Genomic DNA, 22998 nt, shown 5'->3' on the forward strand with positions numbered 1-22998 from the left:
TACATCAGTGTGATATTAGAATCAGGCCTATGGGGACAACTCATATGCACTAAGGCAAGCAGGACTTGGCCCTTAACAGCTCAGTAATTCTGGAAGACATTTATATATATGTAGAAAGCAGAGTTGTCATTGTAGTGGTGCCCTGATGATATACGGCTGTATACATGGATTTGCCACCTCTCACTATCCTGGAGCGAGACTGACTTCTTTTGGATTAGCGGCACAATTAGGGTGGCCAATCATGCATTCCCAGAATACTAGACATACCAGTACTTCCAGGAATGGCATGAGCCTGCCCCTGCTGGCGTGACCTTTCCCCTCTGGCATGACCTTGGCCACACATCCAAATTTGACTCTTTCTGCTCAGGCTGGAGGATTGCTAATGTAGTTCCTATTTTTAAGAAAGGGAATAAAAGTGATCCGGGTAATTATAGGCCTGTTAGCTTGACGTCTGTAGTATGTAAAGTCTTGGAAAAAATTTTAAGGGAGAAAGTAGTTAAGGACATAGAGGTCAATGGTAATTGGGACGAATTGCAACACAGATTTAGTAAAGGTAGATCGTGTCAAACCAATCTGATCTCCTTCTTTGAGAAGATGACGGATTACTTAGATAAAGGAAATGCGGTAGATATAATTTACCTAGATTTCAGTAAGGCGTTCGACACGGTTCCGCACGGGGAACTGTTAGTCAAATTGGAAAAGATGGGAATGAATATGAAAGTTGTAAGGTGGATAAGGAACTGGTTAAAGGGGAGACTCCAGAGGGTCGTATTGAAAGGTGAACTGTCAGGCTGGAAGGAGGTCACTAGTGGAGTCCCTCAAGGATCGGTTTTGGGACCGATCTTATTTAACCTTTTTATTACTGACCTTGGCACAAAGAGCGGGAATGTGCTAATAAAGTTTGCGGATGACACAAAGCTGGGGGGTATTGCTAACACAGAGAAGGACAGGGATACTATTCAGGAAGATCTGAACCACCTTGTAAACTGGAGTAATAGAAATAGGATGAAATACAATAGTGAAAAGTGCAAGGTTATGCATTTAGGAATTAATAATAAGAATTTTGGATATACGTTGGGGGCGCATCAGTTGGAAGCGACGGAGGAGGAGAAGGACCTTGGGGTACTGGTTGATCACAGGATGACTATGAGTCGCCAATGTGATACGGCTGTTAAAAAAGCAAATGCGATTTTGGGATGCATCAGGCGGGGTATTTCCTGCAAGGATAAGGAGGTGTTAGTACCGTTATACAAGGCGTTGGTGAGACCCCATCTGGAATACTGTGTGCAGTTCTGGTGTCCCATGTTCAAGAAGGATGAATTCAAACTGGAACAGGTTCAGAGACGGGCTACAAGGATGATCCGAGGAATGGAAAAACTGCCTTATGAAAGGAGACTCAAAGAGCTTGGCTTGTTTAGCCTGGCCAAAAGAAGGCTGCGGGGGGATATGCTTGCTCTATATAAATATATCAGGGGGGTTAACGTTAGGGAGGGAGAGAAATTATTTAAGTTTAGTACTAATGTAAGCACAAGGACGAATGGGTATAAACTGGATATTAGGAAGTTTAGACTTGAAATTAGACGAAGGTTTCTAACCATTAGGGGAGTGAAGTTCTGGAACAGCCTTCCGAGGGAAGTAGTGGGGGCAAAAGACTTTCCTGGCTTTAAGACAAAGCTTGATAAGTATATGGAGGGGATGTTATGATAGGATCGTTAATTTGGGCAATTGATCTTGGATTACCACCAGATAGGTCTGCTCAATGGTCTGCGGGGAGATGTTGGATGGAATGGGAACTGAGTTACTGCACAGAATTCCTTCTTGGGTGCTGGCTGGTGAGTCTTGCCCACATGCTCAGGGTTTAGCTGATCGCCATATTTGGGGTCGGGAAGGAATTTTCCTCCAGGGCAGATTGGCAGGGGCCCTGGAGGTTTTTCGCCTTCCCCTGCAGCGTGGGGCACGGGTCGCTTGCTGGTGGTTTCTCTGCAGCTTGAGGTCTTCAAACCAATTTTGAGGATTTCAATAACTCGGTCCTGGGATAGGGGTTGTTATAAAATTGGATGGGTGGGGTTCTGTGGCCTGCCTTGTGCAGGAGGTCATACTAGATGATCAGATTGGTCCCTTCTGACCTATGAGTCTATGAGTCATCTGGTAGTATACTGGACAGTCCTGCTTTTCTAGGGTTTGTCCCCTAGCCAGTACTCAGACAAAACTGGATATGGTTTTGTCCAATACCAGATGAGGGATGCCATTTTTAAGAGTGTGCTGCTCCGCCCCCCATGTGAGGTGCACGCTGCATGGAGATTGCCATTTTTAAGGGCATGCCACTCCACCACTAGCGATATGACCTTGGATGCATGGTGCATGCGAGGTCACACCACACAGGGGGAGCCATTTTTAAGAGCGCACCACTCCGCCCCCACTCACGTGCCAGGTCACCCCGGCGGGGACTAAGCAGCATGCTCTTCAAAAGGGCATCCTTATCGGGTAAAACCACATCCAGTTTTGTCTGAGTATGGATAGAGAACAAACCCTAGAAAAGCAGGACTGCCTGGTGTAATACCAGACGAGGGGCCAGTCTAAGCACAATGGGAGCAGAAAGGGCCAGATCCTATGGCCTGCTAAGTGCAATGTAAGGTAGAATGCTTCCAAATCAGACTTCTCCACTCTCTTCCATGGATGGGTACATTTACGCCCACTTTGCATTCACTTTCCATAGCTGTAAATGACTAGACAAGGGTGCAAGAGAGAGGCTGAATCAAGCCCTCACTCTGTAAATGATTACAGGTTCATCTGTGGACATTAAAACGAGGAGCTGGGTGCTCCTGTCACACTGGTGTTAATCAGGTACCCTGGTGTAAGGAAGGAGAGAGCCAGGCCTCCAAGATCTTGTTTTATGAATGGACCTGTGGTCAACTGGGGAACACCCCTGTTTGATAAACTGCCTTGAGTTTTCTATCAAAGGCTGTGAGCACTCAAGCGTGCTTGTGATTTCCCCCCCGCACCAGCTGATGTCTTGGTGAGACAGCATTGTTTAAATTCTGGAATAATGGTCCCAAGTGCTTTCTGTTTAGATTAGTTTGTTTGAAATATTTAGAATTCTTCCATCTTCAGTTAATGAAAGAAAAGCATTGCTAACTGCCAGGATAAATCAGACAGGAATTTCAACTATCTCTTAATGAAACATGTTCTCTTCCCAGAGACATTTTTTCCCTGGGATTTGGACCATTCCGTTGGGTTTGTACTTCAGGTGACCCACAGGATCTGGCTACCACTGACTTAATCGCCACATCAGTGCTCCAAGATGCTATACATCAGGGAGGTAGGATATCAACTCTTTTTCTGTCATAAAAAGTGCAAGTTTTGTGAAGAATGGGGTGCAATCAAAGGAGTTTACTGTGTCTTTCAGGCAAGATCAAAAAAACCAAGCTCTTGTCTGCTCCGCATAGGTATTAAAGTCAGCAAGGAATGCAGCCAATCTTTATGACTTACAAGCACTATTTAGGGGGTTTATGGAGCCCAGGGCTGCTATTAGATGCGTAAACTGCAGCTGTGACTAAGAGCACTATTTCCCATCTGCTATGGTATGGATTTTGCTGTATCTATCCAGACCTTTGTCAGCTTGAGATTCAGCTAATAATAATAGTAGTAACACCTAGTTCTCATTAAGAGTTTTTGACAGTAGAACTCAAAATGCTTCACAAAGGAGGGCAATAGTATTATCCTCATTTTACAGAAGGGGAAACTGAGACACAGTGCGGTGACATGGCTTGCCAGTGGTCACCCAGCAGGCCAGTGGCAGAGCCAGAAATAAGATACAGGTCTCCTGAGTCTAGTGCTCTAGCCAATTAGCCCAGTAATACACTCGACCTGGGGCTAGGCCTTAAGAACTGGAGGCTAAAGTTTGGGTAGAATGAAATAGCCTGCTTATTAAGTAAGCTTTCATGTCAAGAGTATATGACACCAGTGCTCTGGGAGCTGCACTGGCTGTCTGTAGAATTCAGGAGGTTGGTCTTAAAGCCAGAAATAGCTTGAGAACAGTCTGCTTAAAAGACCACCTCTCACCCAGCATATGTGATGATGCAGTTAAAGTCATCAAAGGTGCTCAAGCTGGAGGCAGTTCCCTCAATTTAACTGAGAGGGAGCTGCTGGCAGGGCACTCACTAAGAGGGCCCTTCGACACTAGAATTCACTTCCCTCCTTGGTCTGCCTATCCCCGAATATGTTAATCTTCTGGGCATGCAGGAGTGGCTTTGAGGCATTTGTGAACTGGACTGCAGTGAGGTAGGGAAGTGCTACTGCTTTGTCCTGAAGGGTTAGTTCCTTGCGTGGAACATGAATGATATTGTGTGATGTCATTTGTGTCATGGCGCCCACAGCTTTAGGGGATGGGCACCTTTGGGGTTTTATGAACTGAAATAGAGGCCAGGGATGCTGATGTACCTCTTTACCCCCAGGTGGTTGCACCAGGTTGTATGTGAGGCCCATGGGTGGGACAGTTTTAGGGAGCCCTGTACATCTGCTAGCTATACCATACCTGTTATTAGGATAAATGCACACAACATTGTTGTCTAAAGTTGTCCACCTGGCACCTTTCGTGAGCATTAAATGTATTAAAGAAAATGGTCCAGGTAAGTCCTCACTGGGATGTGTTTGTTGCAGAAAAACAAAAAATGCATTTAAGCCAGTAGTTTAATTTCTGTCTGGGCCTCAAGCTGATCTCCAGTTTTGTGGGTGCAACTTTGTGGTTAGAATTAAATTTGACCTCAGTTATCTGCACCTGCCCTTCCACCCATTTGGAATCCTCACTACCTGATCCGTGGTTGCAGTTTTGGTGGCAAATAATTTTTTCCCATTGTTTTCCCATACAGGCCTGTACAATTGGCAGCTATTTTTGAAAATATTGGGCCTGATTCTACTGTCACTTTTATACAAAGTCAGTCTATCTATCCATAGTACTTATCTGGTCCCCCTGCACTGTAATATCTGAGCACCTCACAATCTATGAATGTGTTTACCCCTACAACACCCCAGACATGGGGCAGTACTGTTGATCCCTATTTACAGATGAGGATCTGAAGTACAGAACTTGTACTTGTCCAAGTTAAGTCTGTGGCAGAGCAGGGACTTGAACCCATGTCTCAGGCTAGTAATCTAACTTCTGATGAATAAGGCTACTATTTTTTCATGGAGGTTGTGGAAATCACGGAATCCATGACTTCCCGTGTCCTCTGTGACTTCAGTCCATGGTGGCCGGGAGCTGCATGGTCCCCCGGCCGTGAGTAGGGTAACCCGGAGCTCTGAGCTGCTGTGGGCAGCGGGGAAACCCCAGAGCTCCGAGCCACTGCAGGTGGCAGGGGGACCCCAGAGCACCAGAGGCAGGGGGACCCCGAGCTAAGCTTCCTATTTTGTCATGGATATTTTTAGTAAAAGTCAAGGACAGGTCATGGGCTTCCGTGATTTCTGCATTATTGCCCATGACCTATCCCATGACTTTTACTAAGAATATGCATGACAAAAGCTTGACCTTATTGATGAATCCTGTCTCTGTCCTGATTCGCACTAAGCAGAAAGCAGAATCATCCCCTTAAGTTTCACCCAGCTTTTGAATATCCTGCTCCTCTATATCTAGACTACCCCCCACTGCTTCCACACTACCCCGCCCCAGTGACTTGAGCTCCTAACCCTAAAAACTGCCTACCCCATTCTCTTGACCCTAGATCAAAGTATTATATTTTCAGCTTTGCTTTTCTCCAGAACACACTGTTGTCATTAAAAGCTGCCAAGGCCAGCCTCCTGGCACTATGCTGTTAAGACAGTCTGTAAGAGGAAGGATTATAAATCAATGCCATTTTTAAGGACATCAGAATCTAAGGTTTCATTTCTTTTTTCTCTTTTAATGTTTTTGCTTTGTGCATGAACACTACCATTAGGATGTAGCCAGAAAAATGTGAATCAGGAGGCCTCTGACTCCTTCCAAAATCGTTAGACTCTTGTGGAGATAAAAAGTAGCATTTCTGGGGAAATGATGTGCCAACCTTCTATAGTTTATATTTCACACATGCTTAAACATGGTGTAATAGGCCTTGTTAGAGGAACTAAACTGTTATCTTCCCCTAACATACACCCAGCGTTATGGCCTTATCCAGCCTTCACAAGTCTGAGTTACTAATAAGGGCCCAGTCCTCCAAGATGCTGAATGCCCTCAGTTCTCATTGACTTCCGTGGGAGTGGAGGGCACTCGGCACCATCTTAGTGTGGGATGTTTTTCGATACTGTGTTCTGTGTGAATTACATGCATCAAAATAGTTGTCAGATTTTCAAAAGTGGTCCATACCCAGGAGCTCCCATTATATACAGTGAGTGCTGCTGGGTACTGAGTATTTTTTAAAAATCTGGCCCATCATGCTTGTCAAAATGGAGTGAGATCTGGTGCTGTACAGACGTGCCAAAATCTGTGAAAAAAACCTGCAGAATTTGGGCTTGTTTTTGGCTTAATCGGCTTGTGAGTTGCTTGTTAGCTAGTTTTTGGCTTGTAGCTTGCTGCTGCTTTTTTTTGATCAGCTTCAAGCAAGCAGGGGCAAGGGGCAAGCAGAGGCAAGGGGGGAAGAGAGTCAGGGGTGCACAGTGGACCCACCCACAGTCTCAGCCTGCACCCCGGGGGGATCTAGTCACAGAGTGTTGGAGTTCTTAGGGATTGGCTTGTTTTGGCCTTGTTTTGAAATGGGATTAGTTTGATTTTTGTCTTATTGTGCAAGTTGAGGTGCTTATTTACCGCATGAAAGTTGGCAACTGTGGTGCTGTATTGTGTACTAGGGCAGCATAAATACACAACAACTTATCGGGCATGTGATTCATTCTCCAGTCATTTTTTCCATCCCAGAATGAGCCGACACATGACATTTGAATGTTTCACACTGTGTATATACAAAATTAATTGAATATTGTGTAAGTATATGCATATGAGTGGTGTGTGTGTATGTGTGTGTGTGTGTATACACACACACACACACACACACACAGAGTAATGCATGGAAAGGATATGGGAAAGCACCTCTTACAAGGAGCAAAGGTACTGGAATGCTATTTGTATTTTTACATTGATATAAAAATGGTATTTTAAAACCCAGCAGATGGAAGCAGACTTGGGGGTAACTCTGTTATTGGATTTTCTGTTGTGCTTGGCAGAGCAATGGTCAGAGGAATTCAGAGAGAAATTAAAACTGAACTTGGGATGGAAAATGCACCTAATAAACACAGCCTTTCATGGATTCCAGTTTGACCTCCCATGTTCTCGACTATTCTATTTGCTGTTCAGCCATTGTAAATATATACATAGCCTAAACCAAAATCCTGCATCTGGCCATCCCCTAACATCAGTCATATTCAAAAACTAAACCCAGATTTGAATGTTACAGAATGCAAAAGGTTGAACCAAAAGATGGGAGCCCAACAGCCTGAACTGTGGGGAATTTCAAATTCAGATCAAGACTTTCAGTTGGGACTCATCTCCAATTTTAATCATTCTTCCTTTTTTGAGGAGATGATTTTGCTGTTTAAAATCGGTGAACCCACAACACAGGAGGAGAATGGTTTAAAATCCTCTAGGGACTTTGCATATTACTGTGTATTATTGTGTATATTTTCACGCTTGACCTGCAAAACACTTGTGACACACATTGGGGAACTTGACTTCTTTGGATCAAGGCCCAAATGGCAGTGAGATAGTAATAACTAATTTAAATGAGGAATTTGCTCACTACTCTTATCATAATTTGGCAGGGTTGGACAGCAAAAAATAAATTTAAACAAACGAGGACAGAGAATCAACTTCCTTGCTGATGAGGATTATTTTTATAAGATCAGAATGTGCTTTAAAGCCTAAATAAAGACCAGTATCTGTGAAATACCAGAAGCAACACAGTAGCCTGTCTGATTTAGGAACATATTCCTGAGAGAGACAGTAGGCAACAGTTTAACAAATGAGAGATGCGTGGAGTTAGTCCAAGGTTGAGCCACAGCTGCTCAAGAAGGAGCGTCAATACTTTCAATTCCAGGAGGTGAGATTTAATGAAAGGACACTATCCTCCACCCTCACAGAACTAACAGAAAATTCAACACTGGACACACCAAAATTTAGAAAAGGGAGCCTGATCATGTCTTGGGTTCTGTAGAAAGGTCAGATTTATTTAGTTGTCGTATGTCCCCATAGCCTTAGCTGAATGACAGCAGTTTTCTCAACTAGCTCCTCTTAAGGAAAAAGCCTATAGTTTTCAATAGAGAATGAGATCCTTTCTATAGGTTTATGTGAAACCCTGGACTGAATAGAAAATTATACTCTATGGGATATTGTTTTAAAACCATCGAAAGGATCTCATTCTCTATTAAATTCTGCAGAATAATTTTTATAAGCCCTTGTAAAACTTTAAAAGTATCTTAAGGCTGTCATATCTACAGGATGTTTCTGTAACGGTTTTATAGTTCAATACAAGTCTTCTAGGAAAGGATGATTCAAGCAGATGTTTCAGCCTTTATTCCTTGTGATGATAAGAGCTGAAATATTAATACCTGCTGTATAATTTAGAGGCGCTCAGAACCAACGCATAAAGCACTGACGCTTCGTTACAGAATCATTAAAACAATCTTGCTTCTATCTTACTGCTAGTGCAGGCCTGCAGTCATGTATCTTTCCTATGCAGAAATGAACATATTTTACATTTCTCTTTAGCAATATATTAAACCTGATCTTCAATAACCAGCTCTTTCCTCAGTTTCTAGTTCGGCTGTGCATATTTGCCTGAATGTGCGCCTTGTGAAAAGACACAGTAGTCTCAATACTCCTCACTTACCCCCATGAAGCCCTCTCTGGGGTCGGTTTCAGACCTCATGAAAGTCTTTGGGCCAAATTCAGTGCTGATGGATATAATTGTATAAGTTACATGCCCGTTGTAAGTTGGTGAGGAAATGGGTGTGAGCTGTATAGTGTAACATGTACTGATTGGGCATTCAGTGGATGTGCAAATTCTTGTACTGTACTTACCCAGGGGCAGAAGGAAAGATATAACAGCAAAAACACCTAAAAGGAAGGTGCAAAATAAAGCAGCCTCTACTTTATTTTACACCTTCCCTCTCTTGTTAGTCGCTTACCTACTACAGTTACCTTCAGTCTCATCAACGTTAGATTTGTATTACAACACACACACCCCATGCCAGACTGATGCATGCTACACTTCTTTGCCATTTACACTCATTTTCTGACCAACTTACTCTCCATATGTAACTCACCCTTTCATTTCTGTTGCTGCTCAGTTGAGCCCAGTGACTTAAATGGAGTTACATAGATGTAAATGAGAGAATGTGTCCTAGTGGTTAAAACCATTGTACCAGATTATGTTTTCAGATGCACATAAGCAACTCCCTTAGAGGTTCCATTGCTGGAAGTTCAGATTGCTAGAAGGAAATACTCTTTCACCCAGTGTGGAATTAGATGTTGGAACTAATTGCCACTGCATGTTGCTCAGGCCAATAATTTAGCAAGATCCTTGAAGGGGCCATTTAGGGAACTGGGGTAAAAATGGGGATTGGTCCTGCTTTGAGCAGGGGGTTGGACTAGATGACCTCCTGAGGTCCCTTCCAACCCTAATCTTCTATGATTCTATGATTTATAGGCACAACGAGAATATCCAGAGTTGTTATAGTTAATGTGAACAAAAGTGTTGGAAACCCTCATGTGTCTGGGTTTAAACCAATCCATTATGGATTTGGAAGAGCGCTTCAGATTATCTGGAACAGCTCGTCCTACACCCGCCTACTGCAGAATTTCTTGCATCTTCTTCTAAAGCAGGGTTTCTCAAACGGGGGTCACCACTTGTGTAGGGAAAGCCTTTGGCAGGTGGGGCTGGTGTGTTTACCTGCCTCTCCTCAGGTCCAGCCGATCGTGGCTCCCACTGGCTGTGGATCGCTGCTCTGGGCCAATGGGAGCTGCTGGAAGCGGTGCAGGCTGAGAGACTTACTGGCCGCCGATTCCAGCAGCTCCCATTGGCCTGGAGCAGCGATCTGCGGCCAGTGGGAGCCGCGATTGGCCGGACCTGCGGACGGGGCAGGTAAACACACTGGCCTAGCCCGCCAGGGGCTTTCCCTACAGAAGTGGCGACCCCTCTTTGAGAAACCCTGTTCTAAAGTAACTGGAGCTGGCCACTAGATGGGCTGCTGGTCTGATCCAGTATGGTCGTTCCTATATTCCTCTGTTGCACCTATGATAAGAGTAGGATTTGACCCCTGGAGCTGTTTTTGAATTCCATAATATTTAGAGCATGTTGCATTTATTTTTCTAAACTGTTTGCTTTCTTGGTTTCTCTTCCAGTCAGTGCATCTGTGAAGCAGCAATACCATGACAATATCCACTGGATTCAGGAAGCCGGGAAGCACAGCTTGGTAAATGCACAGCCTCTTTCACACACGGCCAGATCAAAAAGCAAGAATGGGTCCCAGTGCAAACTCTGTCTCCAAACACTGCTCTTTCCACCCAGGGGTGTTTGAAATCTGATCTTAGCTCCAGATCCAAACGTTGTGAATGGCTCCATCTTCATAATGAACCAAACCAACACCTCACCCTCTCAACTTTGAGATGTTCGAAAACTGGGTCTAGAGCCAACTTTTGTGGCTTGAGTCCATCTCTATTTTTCAACAAGGCAACTTAGGCTCACAATACAGTTTATTCATACCCAGCTTCCCATGAGCTCCGCTCCTGATATCTGACCTTGAAGGAGCTGTCCTGTCCTGGGTTCTCCCCTTCAGGACTGCTGTTCTAGTCCTGTAACCCTTTTTTCAGGAGAAGGGGGGGAAAGGGCTATTTCCTCCTGTGGCATTGCATATTAGATGGACTCTCGATTTTTAAAGCACAGTTAAGCACCACAGGCAGTTAACCGCAGGCACTTCAGGATTCAAGCATGCCCCCTCCAGCTGGAAGCCAGACTAAAGACCACAAAGTAAGGGGTGGATGGGTGCATAGCTATGGGAGACAGATGTCTGATGATCTTTGTCTCCCTATTTCTCCTCCCTTCCAGCCCACTGCCACCACCAGCAGTTCCAGTCTCTGCTTCTCATCTGTTGATAAGGGGATTGTGGGCCTGACAATGAGGTCGATTTAAAAAGTGGGATTTACTGAACTGTAGCAGCTAATTAGAAAAATAAATCGCATTGTGTGAGTGTAGATAAAACTCAGTTCAATGGGGGGGGGGTTAATTTCTTATTTCTGGAAGCTGATTGTTTACAAATTAATACTCCATGCTTTCTCCAGTGGAGGGGGCCAAGTCTACCCCTGGGGCCTGGAGATAAGCCGGTTGCAGAGGAACCTTATCACTGTGGCATTTTCATTTTCCAGGTAGTTGGCTCCCAAGCTAGAATCTTGTACTCTGATCAGAAGGGTCGTGTGGCTATTGCGGTGGCTATTAATCGAGCCATTGCTGAAAAAAGGATTAAGGTATGGCTTTTCCCACTCAATGCAGCATGGTAATTGTGTTTAGTAGCTGAGATCAGGGTGGGATGGGAGAAGGAGAACGGTTCAACCAATGGTAATAAAAAGGTATATTACAAAATGTCAAGCCAAATTCTCTTCTCTGTTTCACTGGGACATATTCAATGAGAGGAGAGTCTGACCTAGAGAATGTTTGCATAGATACCACACTTAATCCCCAGATAAAAAATCTGCCTGGTGTTGTGTATGGCCATCATACAGTCGGCATTCACTCACACTTCATGTGCTAGTGAAAAATTAAGAGAAACCAACATAGCCTCTGATACTGCCACCTTTGTGCATGCTGGGTGGAACCTTACTGCAGGAGTAAGATATTAGTCAGTGTGAGAAATGGAGGCAGAATCTGCCCTGTTGAAATGTAGTACGTGCACAGGAATTTGTACATATTGGGATTTTCCTAAGGTCTCTGTGGGCCTTGTATATGATTGTACAGCAATGTAGCACTGTGGGACCTAGATCCTAGGCACTGCTGTAGATAATACACATGTGTTATTGCAAAGAAGCTGGGACTCATGGTTGGGCTCAGATAGTACATGCATAATAAAGGCTTTTATACTACAGCAGAACTATGTGGTATAGAAGCCTCTGGTTAACAAAATTGAATTCTTGCTTTTATGCTCATGAAAGGTGTTTAAATGATGCATGCTGTGGTGGCATTTTGCTCCCTGTATTTTAGTATGCTGGGGCCTGGCATGCATGTTTTTCTGTGCAACAGAATAACATAATCAGCCCATGTGTTTGTTTTAGAGAGGGTTCTGAGCCTCAAGGGTCTGATTGCCAACCCCCCAAATCAGAGAGCCGTTCAGATCCAGAGATTCAGACCCATCTTTTATATTTTTTTGGTGCTCAGAAAATCTAAGGGCCCAGTTCTCCTCTCAGACAGGTTTTACGCCAGTGTAACTTCATTGGTGTTGCTCCAGATTCACACTTGTGTAAGTGCACTTGGAGTCAGGCCCGAAGATGTTAAATCACGTGTTTCTGTCTTTCCAGGATCAGAGCTGAATTATCATCATTTTCAAAGAAGCAAATTCATGTAAGGCTTATAATGAATATCAGTGGAGCAATGTCTGGTTTTTGTTACTCAGAAAATGTTTATTAACATATTTCAAATACTGTTGATTGTCTCAGGATTCAAAATGAATATAATTTCAAGCTCATCTTAAAAACTAAACCTGGCCAGACAAACCAAGCCCTCGGAGCTATGAATGACAAGTGCAGGCTTCCATGCCCTTCAGATTTTGTTCTGTATCTTTTTCACCTTTTTCAGAATCTCCATTCCTCTTCTCAGACATTTTCATGAGCTGGACATAGAGGTGCCCTTGAAGTTACTTCATAATTTGCTGACAGCACAGAGCAGAGCGAGCAAACTGACTCCAGATCGAGCCAAGTCCATGGAGTTACTGTGGTGTAAAACTGGCATAAATGAGAGGAGAATCAGGCCCTATCAGCTGGACTAGATATCTGCCAGCCAAGAAAGATTTATCTGAGCTGTAGGAAGCTGTTAAGTTTCAATGTTCCCTTATTTGTAGTTTATTATTTATTAGCACTGATTGGAAATATTCTGGTGGAACAGTTTCCACTGGAAATTGCCCATTTGACAACATTGAAATGTTCCAGGGGAACATGTCTATTTTGACAAAATTCCGATGGAGACCAGGCTCCTGCCAGCTTACCTGCCTGGCTCCATGCCAGCCTGCCCAAGCTTCCAGGCTCACTGCTCCTCAGCAGCCCAGGCTCCCAGGTCTTCCATGCTACTGGCACTAAGGCAGCTTGTCTGGCAGAGCCAGGGTGCCCATGGTTTCAAGTTCTCTGAGCTGCTGGGCTCCCCATCTGGTGGGCTGCCATGGCTGGGACCAGCTCAGGGAGCCTCGGAAACATTTCCAAAAGGTCAGAATGAAATGACATTTTGACTTTTTTCTAAATGAAATTTTGGAATGATTGTTCTAAGAGAAATTTCAAAATTTCATTTCTTGTTCCACTTCTCAACAACTTTAATTGTTTTGGAATTTCCTGTGGAATGGAAATTTCAGTTTCTACCCAGCTCTATTATTTATTATTAATATTCCTGTAGAACCTAGGAACCTCCGATGTGGACCCAGACTCCATTGTGCTAGGTGCTGTACAAACACCCCAAACAGCTCACAATCTATAGTGATGTTTAAGTTACACATATATGTTGCGATCTGTGGTTAAGAATCAGTGAAAACAATACAAGACAAGCTAAGGGCCTGATCTCACAAAGCTTTGATCGCACAGGCAGTACCACTGCAGTCAATAGTATTATATGAATAAAGAATACTCAGTGAGTGAGGTTCACAGGACTAGTCTCTCATTTTTGATAGCATCTTTCATAAAAACAGTTTCCTTAAATGCTGTAGAGTTACAAATACAGTTGTACTAAATGATAAAGTTCGAGTTAAATTATAAAATGAAATGTGGAACTTTTCAAAAATATTTGTGTAATCTCTCATAGTCTCAAATATTATACTTAATTTCACATTTTCAAAAGTGTTGCAAATTCATGAAGAAATTTGGCTTTGCCCTGTTTTTTGTTGTTCTATTTCGCATGAGGATTAACCAGTCCACAAAGTCTTTAAAACGTCAGGTAACAGTCAATTCAGATCAATTGCTTGCAACATTTTGCATTTTTTTTTTAGTGTGAAAATACAATTTTCATGAAGAGCTCTCAAAAAAGGCTCTTCATCTGTGGGTGTGAAATGATGGTGATTTTCTCCACCAGATTTCACACACACAAAGTCAGCATTTCTTTACCAGTTACAATAAAAATTGATGGCAGAGGGAGAAGGAAATTAAGAGGATTAGGGTGGGGAGTAACGAGTTCTTTTTAGATGAGATTTGAAATGAGATGGTAAGTCAATAAGGCAGAGAGTGAAATCTGCAAAAAAACAGACTTTGAATGACAGAGTTGACAGTCTGTGTAGGATTCCACTTCCTTGTCCTTGGTTTTTTGTAGGCACCGGTTGTCCTGAGTCGAGATCACCACGATGTGAGTGGCACCGACAGTCCTTACAGAGAGACCTCAAACATTTATGATGGATCAGCCTTTTGTGCAGGTCAGCAGAGCAGCTGAGATGCATCTGTCTAGGCAAGCAAAAGAAATGGCTTAAAACAAGAAATTAATTTTATAGAACATTTTAAATGGGTTTTGTTTAACCCTTTCATCCCAATTAATCGGATTTCCTGTTATCTTGACATGGCAGCTTTGTGGGATGTAATTATGATACAGAAATTAGCATAGAACTAGTTAAAGTAGAAGGGCCCTTGGTAACACCAATATAAATCTAGACTAATGCTACAAAAGTCACTGACATTATTCTTGATTTACACTGGTGTAATCAGAGAGTAGAATCTGCCCCAGCTGATGGAACTCCATGGAGGGAGTCCTTTGATTTACACAGGTGCAAGATCAAAATCAGGTATAAAGTTCATATAATCATAGACTTTAAGATCAGTAGGGACCATTATGATGATCTCATCTGACCTCCTGCACAGTGCAGGCCACAGAATCTCACCCACCCACACAGGCTTGATACAAGAGTGGATGGGTGAGATTCTGTGGCCTGCGTTGTGCAGGAGGTCAGACTAGATGATCATAATGGTCCCTTCTGACCTTAAAGTCTATGATTATATGAATTTTATACCTGATTTTGATCTTGCACCTGTGTAAATCAAAGGAACCCTCCATGGAGTTACAGAAGTATTAACCTAGTACAGTATAAGCAAGATCAGAATCAGGCCCTGTGTGTACAAAAATGCTTTGTACAAAATTAATACTGACACAACCTGTTCATTTTACTCTGTGCATTAACAAGAAAATACAGTTCAGATTCTATGAGACAGCCCTTGTCATCAGGGAACATGGGCTGATAGTTGATGCACAGCAGTGAATATCAGGAGTTCTGGATTAGGTCCCAAGCTTTGCCACCAAGCTGCAGAATGACCTTGGCTAAGTCATTCAGGTTCCCTTTTCCAAAAGGGCCTTTAATTTTGGGAGCCCTAGAACCTAATTTGCAGAGTGCTGAGCACCTGGGGAAAATGCAGATGCTCAGCACTTCTGAAAAACAAGCCCAAAGTATTTCAGATTAGGCACACAAAAATGCAGGCACTCAAATCAGTGCACACTTTCCAAAATGTTGAGGTAAATCTCTCTCTGCCTCAATTTTCCGATCATAAAATGGGAATAAGAATAATAATTTGTGTACCCGAGGGGTGTTGCAAGATGTCATGAATTGCTGATGGTGAAGTGCTTTGAGGTCCTTAGATGCAAGGTGCTACAGAGATATAAGGACAAAGTATTACTAGCAGGTTCCCAGAGTTGCAAAATTTGACTAACTTGTAGGATAGCTGAGGATTCCAGTTTGAAATGGAGGCTCATTTTTTAAGAGTGCAGTTTATTTATCACTGTTTAATAAAATTGTTTTCTTGACTTATATGGACCCCCTTGAAAGATCTCCTCCAAAGCCCATTGGAATCAATGGGAGTCTTTCTATAGTTTTCAGTGGTGTGTAGATCAATCCCTAGCTCCTAATGACAAGCTCTGAGAGAGAGCTGGGGAACATTTTAGGTCTCTTCATTTCTCCCCCTCCCCCCAATACTGCAGTATATGGTAGTTTATCTGACCTGACCCATTTGAAGTCCTCTTATTACTGAACATTGGGATTTTCTGTAATTTTGGCCCACCTGTTTTGGTTTTGCATTAAACACTTCAGCCTGGCAATCAAGGTCACGGCAGCCCAGGCAGATGCTGTTGAGGAAAGTGTCTTTCAATGCTGTCGTTCGCTCAGTTAGTGACCTTTTCCAAAGCAGAGGGCTTGCAAATTATTGCAGCATTAATCTGCTTGCCATGGTTCCCTCCTAACCTTGACTCTGCTCAGCCATTTGCCTGAGAAGGGAATGGAAGTTTTTATGTTGAGTGTACACTCATCCCTTTTGTCCTCAATGCCATCTGACAAAGTTATTATTATGTTAACTGGGTTATTAAAGTGACATTATGGCAGACAAGATGATACCATAATGAAAGCTTTTTGACAGGGTTTTGACATGGATCAGTGGCTGCATTAGCTAGTTCTGACCCTGAATATGCAGTACATGCAACATTGCAAATGTGGTTCTAGGGATGTGTGTGTTTGTTTCTTTGGGTTGATTTTGAACTCATAAAATCAAAGCACTTGCTCTGTTGTTCCTGAATCAAAAATCATAGGGTCTTGTTTTCACTGGGGTCCAGCCCATCATTTCTTCCACACGTGCACACTTCTGTGTATACTTCAATGTACTACAATTTACATGCAAAGCTGAAATTTTAGATTTGGATATGCAAGTGTTAGTGCCCCGTATTGCATGGGCTAATGTGTAAACTGTGTTTATGTGCATTTCAGAGGAAGCTGTGCACTGAAAATCAGGTCTCTAATTTATTTTTCTGCCTCTTTAAATTGTGATTTTTAAAGAAATAAATATTCTAGGTAACTTCTAAGCATTAATGCAGTGGTTCCCAAATTTGTTCCACCGCTTGTGCAGGGAGAGCCCCTGGCGGGCCAGGCTGGTTTGTTTACCTGCCGTGTCCGCAGGTTCGGCCGATCACAGCTCCCAGTGGCCGTGGTTCACTGCTCCAGGCCAATGGGAGCTCTTGGAAGCGGCGTGGGTCGAGGGACACAGCAGGTACACAAACTGGCCTGGCCCGCCAGGGCTTTTCCCTCACAAGTGGCGGAACAAGTTTGGGAACCACTGCATTAAGGATTAAATTCACTCTTGTACAGAGGTTCAGGGCAAAGCCTTCACACGACTTAAGTTTCATGGAAAATCTCAACGTAAGGCTTACTTGATGCACAAGACTTTTTGCTTGTTCCCTGCGCATAACCGAGAGCTGTGATCTGGTGGTCTGAGCATGAGTTTGGTAATCGGGAACTCCTGATTTCTACTCCTTGTCTCTTCCACTTTGTGTCTAGGTTTTCAAAAGCATCAACTAATTTTGGATGCCTGTGCTGAAGGGTGCCCAGTGTAAGACCCCATAACTAAGGCATCCAGAATTATTGGACATTTTTTTTTAAATTGGGGCCTTAACTTCTGTGCCTCAGTTTCTCTGTTTGCGAATGGAAATGACAATACCCACCCAACTTTGATTTAGAACTGAGGGTTATAATTAAATTATGTTCCTACCATGAAAAGTGCCACGTCTCTGCAAAGTCTTATCTATTCCAGTAAAGTCTTAGGACTGGGAACTTACGTCGGCCTAGCTATGTCCCTGAGGGGTGTGAAAAATCCACACCCCTAAGCAACATAGTTAAGCAGACCTAATCTCCAGCGTAGACAGCGCTAGGTCAACAGAAGAATTATACCGTCAACCTAGCTACCACCTCTTGGGGAGGTGTATTACCTATGCCGACAGAAGAAACCCTCCCATTGGCTGCGCTGCCGTAGCGATTGAAGTGTAGACATACCTTTATTTCCTTATTTTCTAGTTTTCTACAATTCCTCTTGCATAGGCCTCTCATTTTAGATCTCCACTTTAGCAGTGTATAGAGAGTACTACAATCCTGAGAAAGCAGAGCATTTTGTGATACTGGCATGTGTTTCCTCCTGTGTGGAAAGAAAAAGGATGGAAAAAATCGTCTCTTCCCTTTGCCCTCCCCAAGTGGGAGAAAAAGCAGTGAAGTAACAACAACAATTACATGAAATAAGTGAAGCATTCTGGTGCTGCAATAAATCATTTCCTTCTTCCTAGATATGGCGGTACAGAATTTTGTAGGAGATGCAGTTAGAGGAGCCACTTGGGTTTCCTTACACAATGGTGGTGGAGTTGGCTGGTAAGGAGAACTTGATCTTGTTTGAAGGGAAGAGTAGTTCCATCCAGTTGACGTGTGTGTGTGTGTGTGTGTGTGTGTGTGTGAGAGAGAGAGAGAGAGAGAGAGAGAGAGTGAGAAAGAAAGAAGAGTCAGCGTATGCTACTGCGGCAGTGAAAGGCCATGTTCATGGGAACAATGGAGATTTGGGGAGGGGAGGCTCAAAGGGTATATTATAGGTTGACGTGTGGTGTCGTGTGACGCTTTTTAATTAATGTCCGTATGTCAAGAAAAAGTGTTTTAGACATTGGCCATAGCACTATTTGGGAAACTTAATTTGCCAAACAAGGACAGACTGGCTTAGTCTTTTTGAACAGACCCCACTTCCAACATTGTCTTCACACATGAAGAACCAGAGTGTTAGTGGATGGATTGTGTTTAGGTTTCCCCTTAAGCTGCATTTAAATGTGACCTTAGGACCCCAATATAACATGCCCATGTGCTAAAGTGCGACAAAAGGTTATTGATACAAAACAGCTCAGGTGCCAGCAAACATTTTCCGTCCTTCTTCGTTCAGTTCTTCACTCCTCTTCCCTTGCTCATGCCTGGCAGGATAAAGCATGCAGCAGCAATGCAAGGACTGGTTTAAACAACAGCCCTCTTGTTGCATTACATGCTGAACCTGCAGGGATTTTTAAAGTGAGAAGCAGAACAAGATGATTGCCATATAGAGAGATGGGGATGTATATTTTCAAGACAATTCTCAGAGGTCACATTCTGATCTTGGTTACGCCAGTGTAAATCCACAGTAACTCCACTAAAAATTTACTCTGGACTGACACTGAACTCAGATCACAATATAGCTGCTGTCTAAGATGTCTTTTATCATGTAATCTAAGCACCATGGATCGAAATGCCTAGAGGGTGCTTTTTTGCTTTGATTTGTATGATTGTTCAAACTAGTCAAGGATGGTTCAGATTACTCACTTCTAGTAGATTTACATTAATAAAAGACAGAAGTTGGAAGAACAAACTAATGATTATCAATCTTCCTGTTTCAGGGCATAGGATGATCACCACTTACAATCTGGAAAAAAGTCCTTCCTTCTACCTGGGCACACATGAGTGTGTTGTTAGAGCTTCATGCCTTCTCATGTTAAACAATGCCAGAAAAAAATATACTGAACTAAATCATGGCTCTTCACCTAGGCCTGGATCCAGCAAAGCACTTTAACATGTGAGAAATCCCACTGACTCCAGTTGGACTGCTCAAGAGCTTAAAGTTAAGCACATGCTTAAGTGCGTTGCTGGATGGGACTCTACATACTGTGATGATGGGTGCTCTGTAAATGTTGCAGTAGAGAGACAGATTCTTCTGGTATGATATAGCAATTTGTTACAGCTTTTCTATTATTGTTAGGGGGCTGCATTCTGTTTTCAGTTACACCAATGTAAATCTGGAGTCACTCCATTAACTGCAATGTCAGGTTCACACTGGTGTAGCTTCAAGCAGAATTTAAGCCTGGGCTGTTTGTTTAGGCATCCTTTGGCTCATTTATTAGAAGCAGAAAATTTAGTTTTTAACAGTGTTTAAAAATAGTTTCCCTCAAAATATAGCAAAAAAATGTCCTCTTTCCATGAATCTCCATGTTCGTGGCATGAGCTTCCAGCAAACACAGCTAGAAGGAGGTATTTAGGGCCAACTGGGCCCATCTGCAAACAACGTACTACAAAACTTGTGCACTTGAATATTCTGGGTGTACAGTTGTTACATAAATCTACTGGGTTTATTATTGATTATTAATAACACTAATAAAATTACATCATCATCCATACCATTAAGTTTGGCTTGCCCTACCCATCCAAGCAGTCCCATGGTATTGCTTGGGTGAGTGAGGTGAGGAGCTGTAGGGCATTAAACGTGACAGCATTTTCTGATTGACCCTCTAGTACACAAGTTTAAGGTGGTTGCCGGTAGTATAGGGATGTCTGATCAAGGATTTCAAATCTGTGCAAGAAAAATGATAATACTGCAGTACTGCCACTTGTTTTTCCCAAGCTCTGTCTGACGTTTCACTAAATGTCCCTTTTCCTCCTAGGCCACTGCAGTAGGCTGCTAGCTTAGATGAAATCTCAGTCAAGCACATGACTTTAAGGGCAGGAAAGTGTATTGCCATAGGAAATGCTGATCACCAAGACCGCAAGTCTAACATACGCCAGTAAGTTTGGAAACTACAGCTAAAAATGTAGTGTGAGGGGCATGAAGTTACTGAGGCTTCGGCTGGTTGCATTGTCTCCAGGATATTGTCCAGTGGAACAGCATGTTGCTGAAAGGGGCACAATTTTTGCTGTTAAATGTTGTAAAGAACCCACTCTCCTTCCAATATGTTACAGAACAGCTGTACAGAGAACCAGAGTTAAAGAGCTTGCAACAGATGTTATTCACAGAGGCACTGACTATTATCTGGCCTTGTTAATTGGAGCTAAAACAATCTCCCATCCTGGTTGGTCAGATCATTCTGTCTGCATTATTCTGACTCTAGTGATTTCAATGGAGTTATTGCTGACTTAAACCTGGGTGAGATCAGAATCGGGGCCATAGTCTTGAGAGAGTCAGACACACAGGGTGAAATCCTGGCCTTGTTGAAGTCAATTAGTGTTTTGCCATTGACTTCAGTAGAGCCAGGATTTCATCCATAATGTCCGCTAATTATAATGGAGGATATGTCTCTAAATCCCCTAAACTGATCTGATAATCTCAACCGTAGGCTGTAGAGATGGAAAACAACAAGATCCTGAGTGAATAATTCATAATGAGTCATTTCTGTGCTGAATTTAGCCTTTTTCATCAGCTGCTGGAAAATCTGCCAAAAGATCACGATGTCCATGAATGTATTTGTTATTTACATTTATTTGATTAATATCTTTAGGAATTATTTATTCTATGCATTGATTGTGACTGTTCAAAATTCAAATGATAGAAAAGACTATCCAGTCCAGTAGTTCCCAATTTTTTTTCTGCATCTGCATCTGCCTTTGGCATCTGACTAAAGGCATTGGGCCCCTTTCATTTTTTATACATCAGTTTCATGTTGTTATAGGGCCTTTACACTTCATTTTTATCTGTATTTCTGTTTCTCCTAAATGGGGGTATTACTTTCCTGTCTTGTATAAGTGACGCAAGTCTTGACATCTGTGGCAAAAAAAGTACTTCTAAACCCTCACAGGGAGGATGTGGTCCCGAAGGGTACTATTGGAATGCCTCTGCCAGCCTGGGAATACCTCCACCAGTGTGACCTCTCACACTGTTTGGAGGACACCATTTTGAGAACAAAATGGCATCCTCTGTGTAGCAAAAGTGCAGAACACTGTTCTGGCCCTGACTCAAGGGACAGACTCCTATATAACCCATGGTGGACCCCACTTTGGAAATCTAGTCCTACTTTTGCTTGAAGAGCGCATGGGCCAGATTGGGATCTCAATTACACTAATGTAAATCTGGAGTAACTCCACTGGCTTAAGTGGATTTACACCAGTGAGTAGGATCTGTGTCAGAATGTAATACAAAGGGGGTGCTTGCAAAATTAATCAGAAAATTAGCAAATGGAACTTTATAGGAATCCAAATACTCATGGAAAGGCAGGTACTGGTAACCCAGCCTACCAATTGCCCTGGATGATTTGGGGTTGGGTTTTGGTTCAGTACCTGACTGGCTCATTCTTGCTCACTTTACTCATGGGGGTAGACTTGGCCCTGTGTGATGAAAGAGTTTGGTTTCCACACAGAATGTTGGAGTTGAAAATTGGGCCTGTCCTTGCACAAGTCTTAATAAGCCACTATGCTGAGACACAGATGTCATAACAATGTCATGTTATTAGATGCTGCAGTCCGGAGAGCTTTCTAAAAGCCTTGGCATTGCAGTGGTTCTGTTCTGTTTAACTGGCTACCACCCAGTCTAGCTGGAGCTGCATCCTCCTTGCATTTGCTTTTTGGAAGAAAGGGAGGGATAATATGGAAGTTTTTCTTTAAAAGAGACAGTCCCCAGCTATTACAAATATATTTGCTTTCCTTGCCCTACGGAGCCAGATGCTCTTTGGTCCTCCGTTTTCATCCAGCAATGTGGCACTTCAGCAACTGAGAACCTGTGTTGCATTGTTAAGACCACTGGAGACGTGAGAAGTCAGCTGGCTCTGCAATGTAGAAATCTCCTTGCACATGGTGAAAATTAGCCACCTCATCTCCTTGATCTCAGTCGATGTAGGCTTTTCGTCTGTGAGATTTATTTTTCTTCTTTCATTTCCCTGATAACTGGATAAAGGAGTGTATGTATATACATATGTTAGAAAGAAATCAACTTGAAATTGGAATGTTGCTGTTTGGAGAATTCAGAAATGAGGATCACAATTTATTTGGCAGCCAGCCTCCTCGGTAGATGTTTTGTTTTGTTGACAAATCTGATGCTTCTTCCTATGCGGCTCAAGGAATGTCTTTCCTCCATTTTGATTCACTAAGTTATAACCTTGTAACACGAACAGAAAAGCAGGATTTGAATGTATTTAGCTGGATCTGCGTCACATGCACTGTTGATGTGGGTACAGAATAACTCAAGCTTGGCCATAATTATAGCAACTGAATGTCATTGATTTCTCGAGGTCTGTTCATTTGCAC

General features: G+C 42.9%; 1 protein-coding gene across 3 annotated transcripts in view; it reads left to right on the forward strand.

Moving 5' to 3' along the window:
* The window catches only part of UROC1 (urocanate hydratase 1), a 67429-nt gene that overhangs the window by 39137 nt on the left and 5294 nt on the right, over window positions 1-22998 (forward strand). For 2 of the 3 annotated variants that reach the window (XM_050960558.1, XM_050960560.1), the window contains 5 exons: window positions 3198-3319; window positions 10361-10431; window positions 11381-11479; window positions 14508-14607; window positions 18273-18354. In XM_050960558.1, the coding sequence (XP_050816515.1) occupies window positions 3198-3319; window positions 10361-10431; window positions 11381-11479; window positions 14508-14607; window positions 18273-18354 (474 nt within the window). The remainder of the gene's footprint in view (window positions 1-3197; window positions 3320-10360; window positions 10432-11380; window positions 11480-14507; window positions 14608-18272; window positions 18355-22998) is intronic. The other variant, XR_007775240.1, reaches the window with a different exon arrangement.

Source organism: Gopherus flavomarginatus, chromosome 6 (genome assembly GCF_025201925.1).
Source record: "Gopherus flavomarginatus isolate rGopFla2 chromosome 6, rGopFla2.mat.asm, whole genome shotgun sequence".
Lineage (NCBI taxonomy): Eukaryota > Metazoa > Chordata > Testudines > Testudinidae > Gopherus > Gopherus flavomarginatus.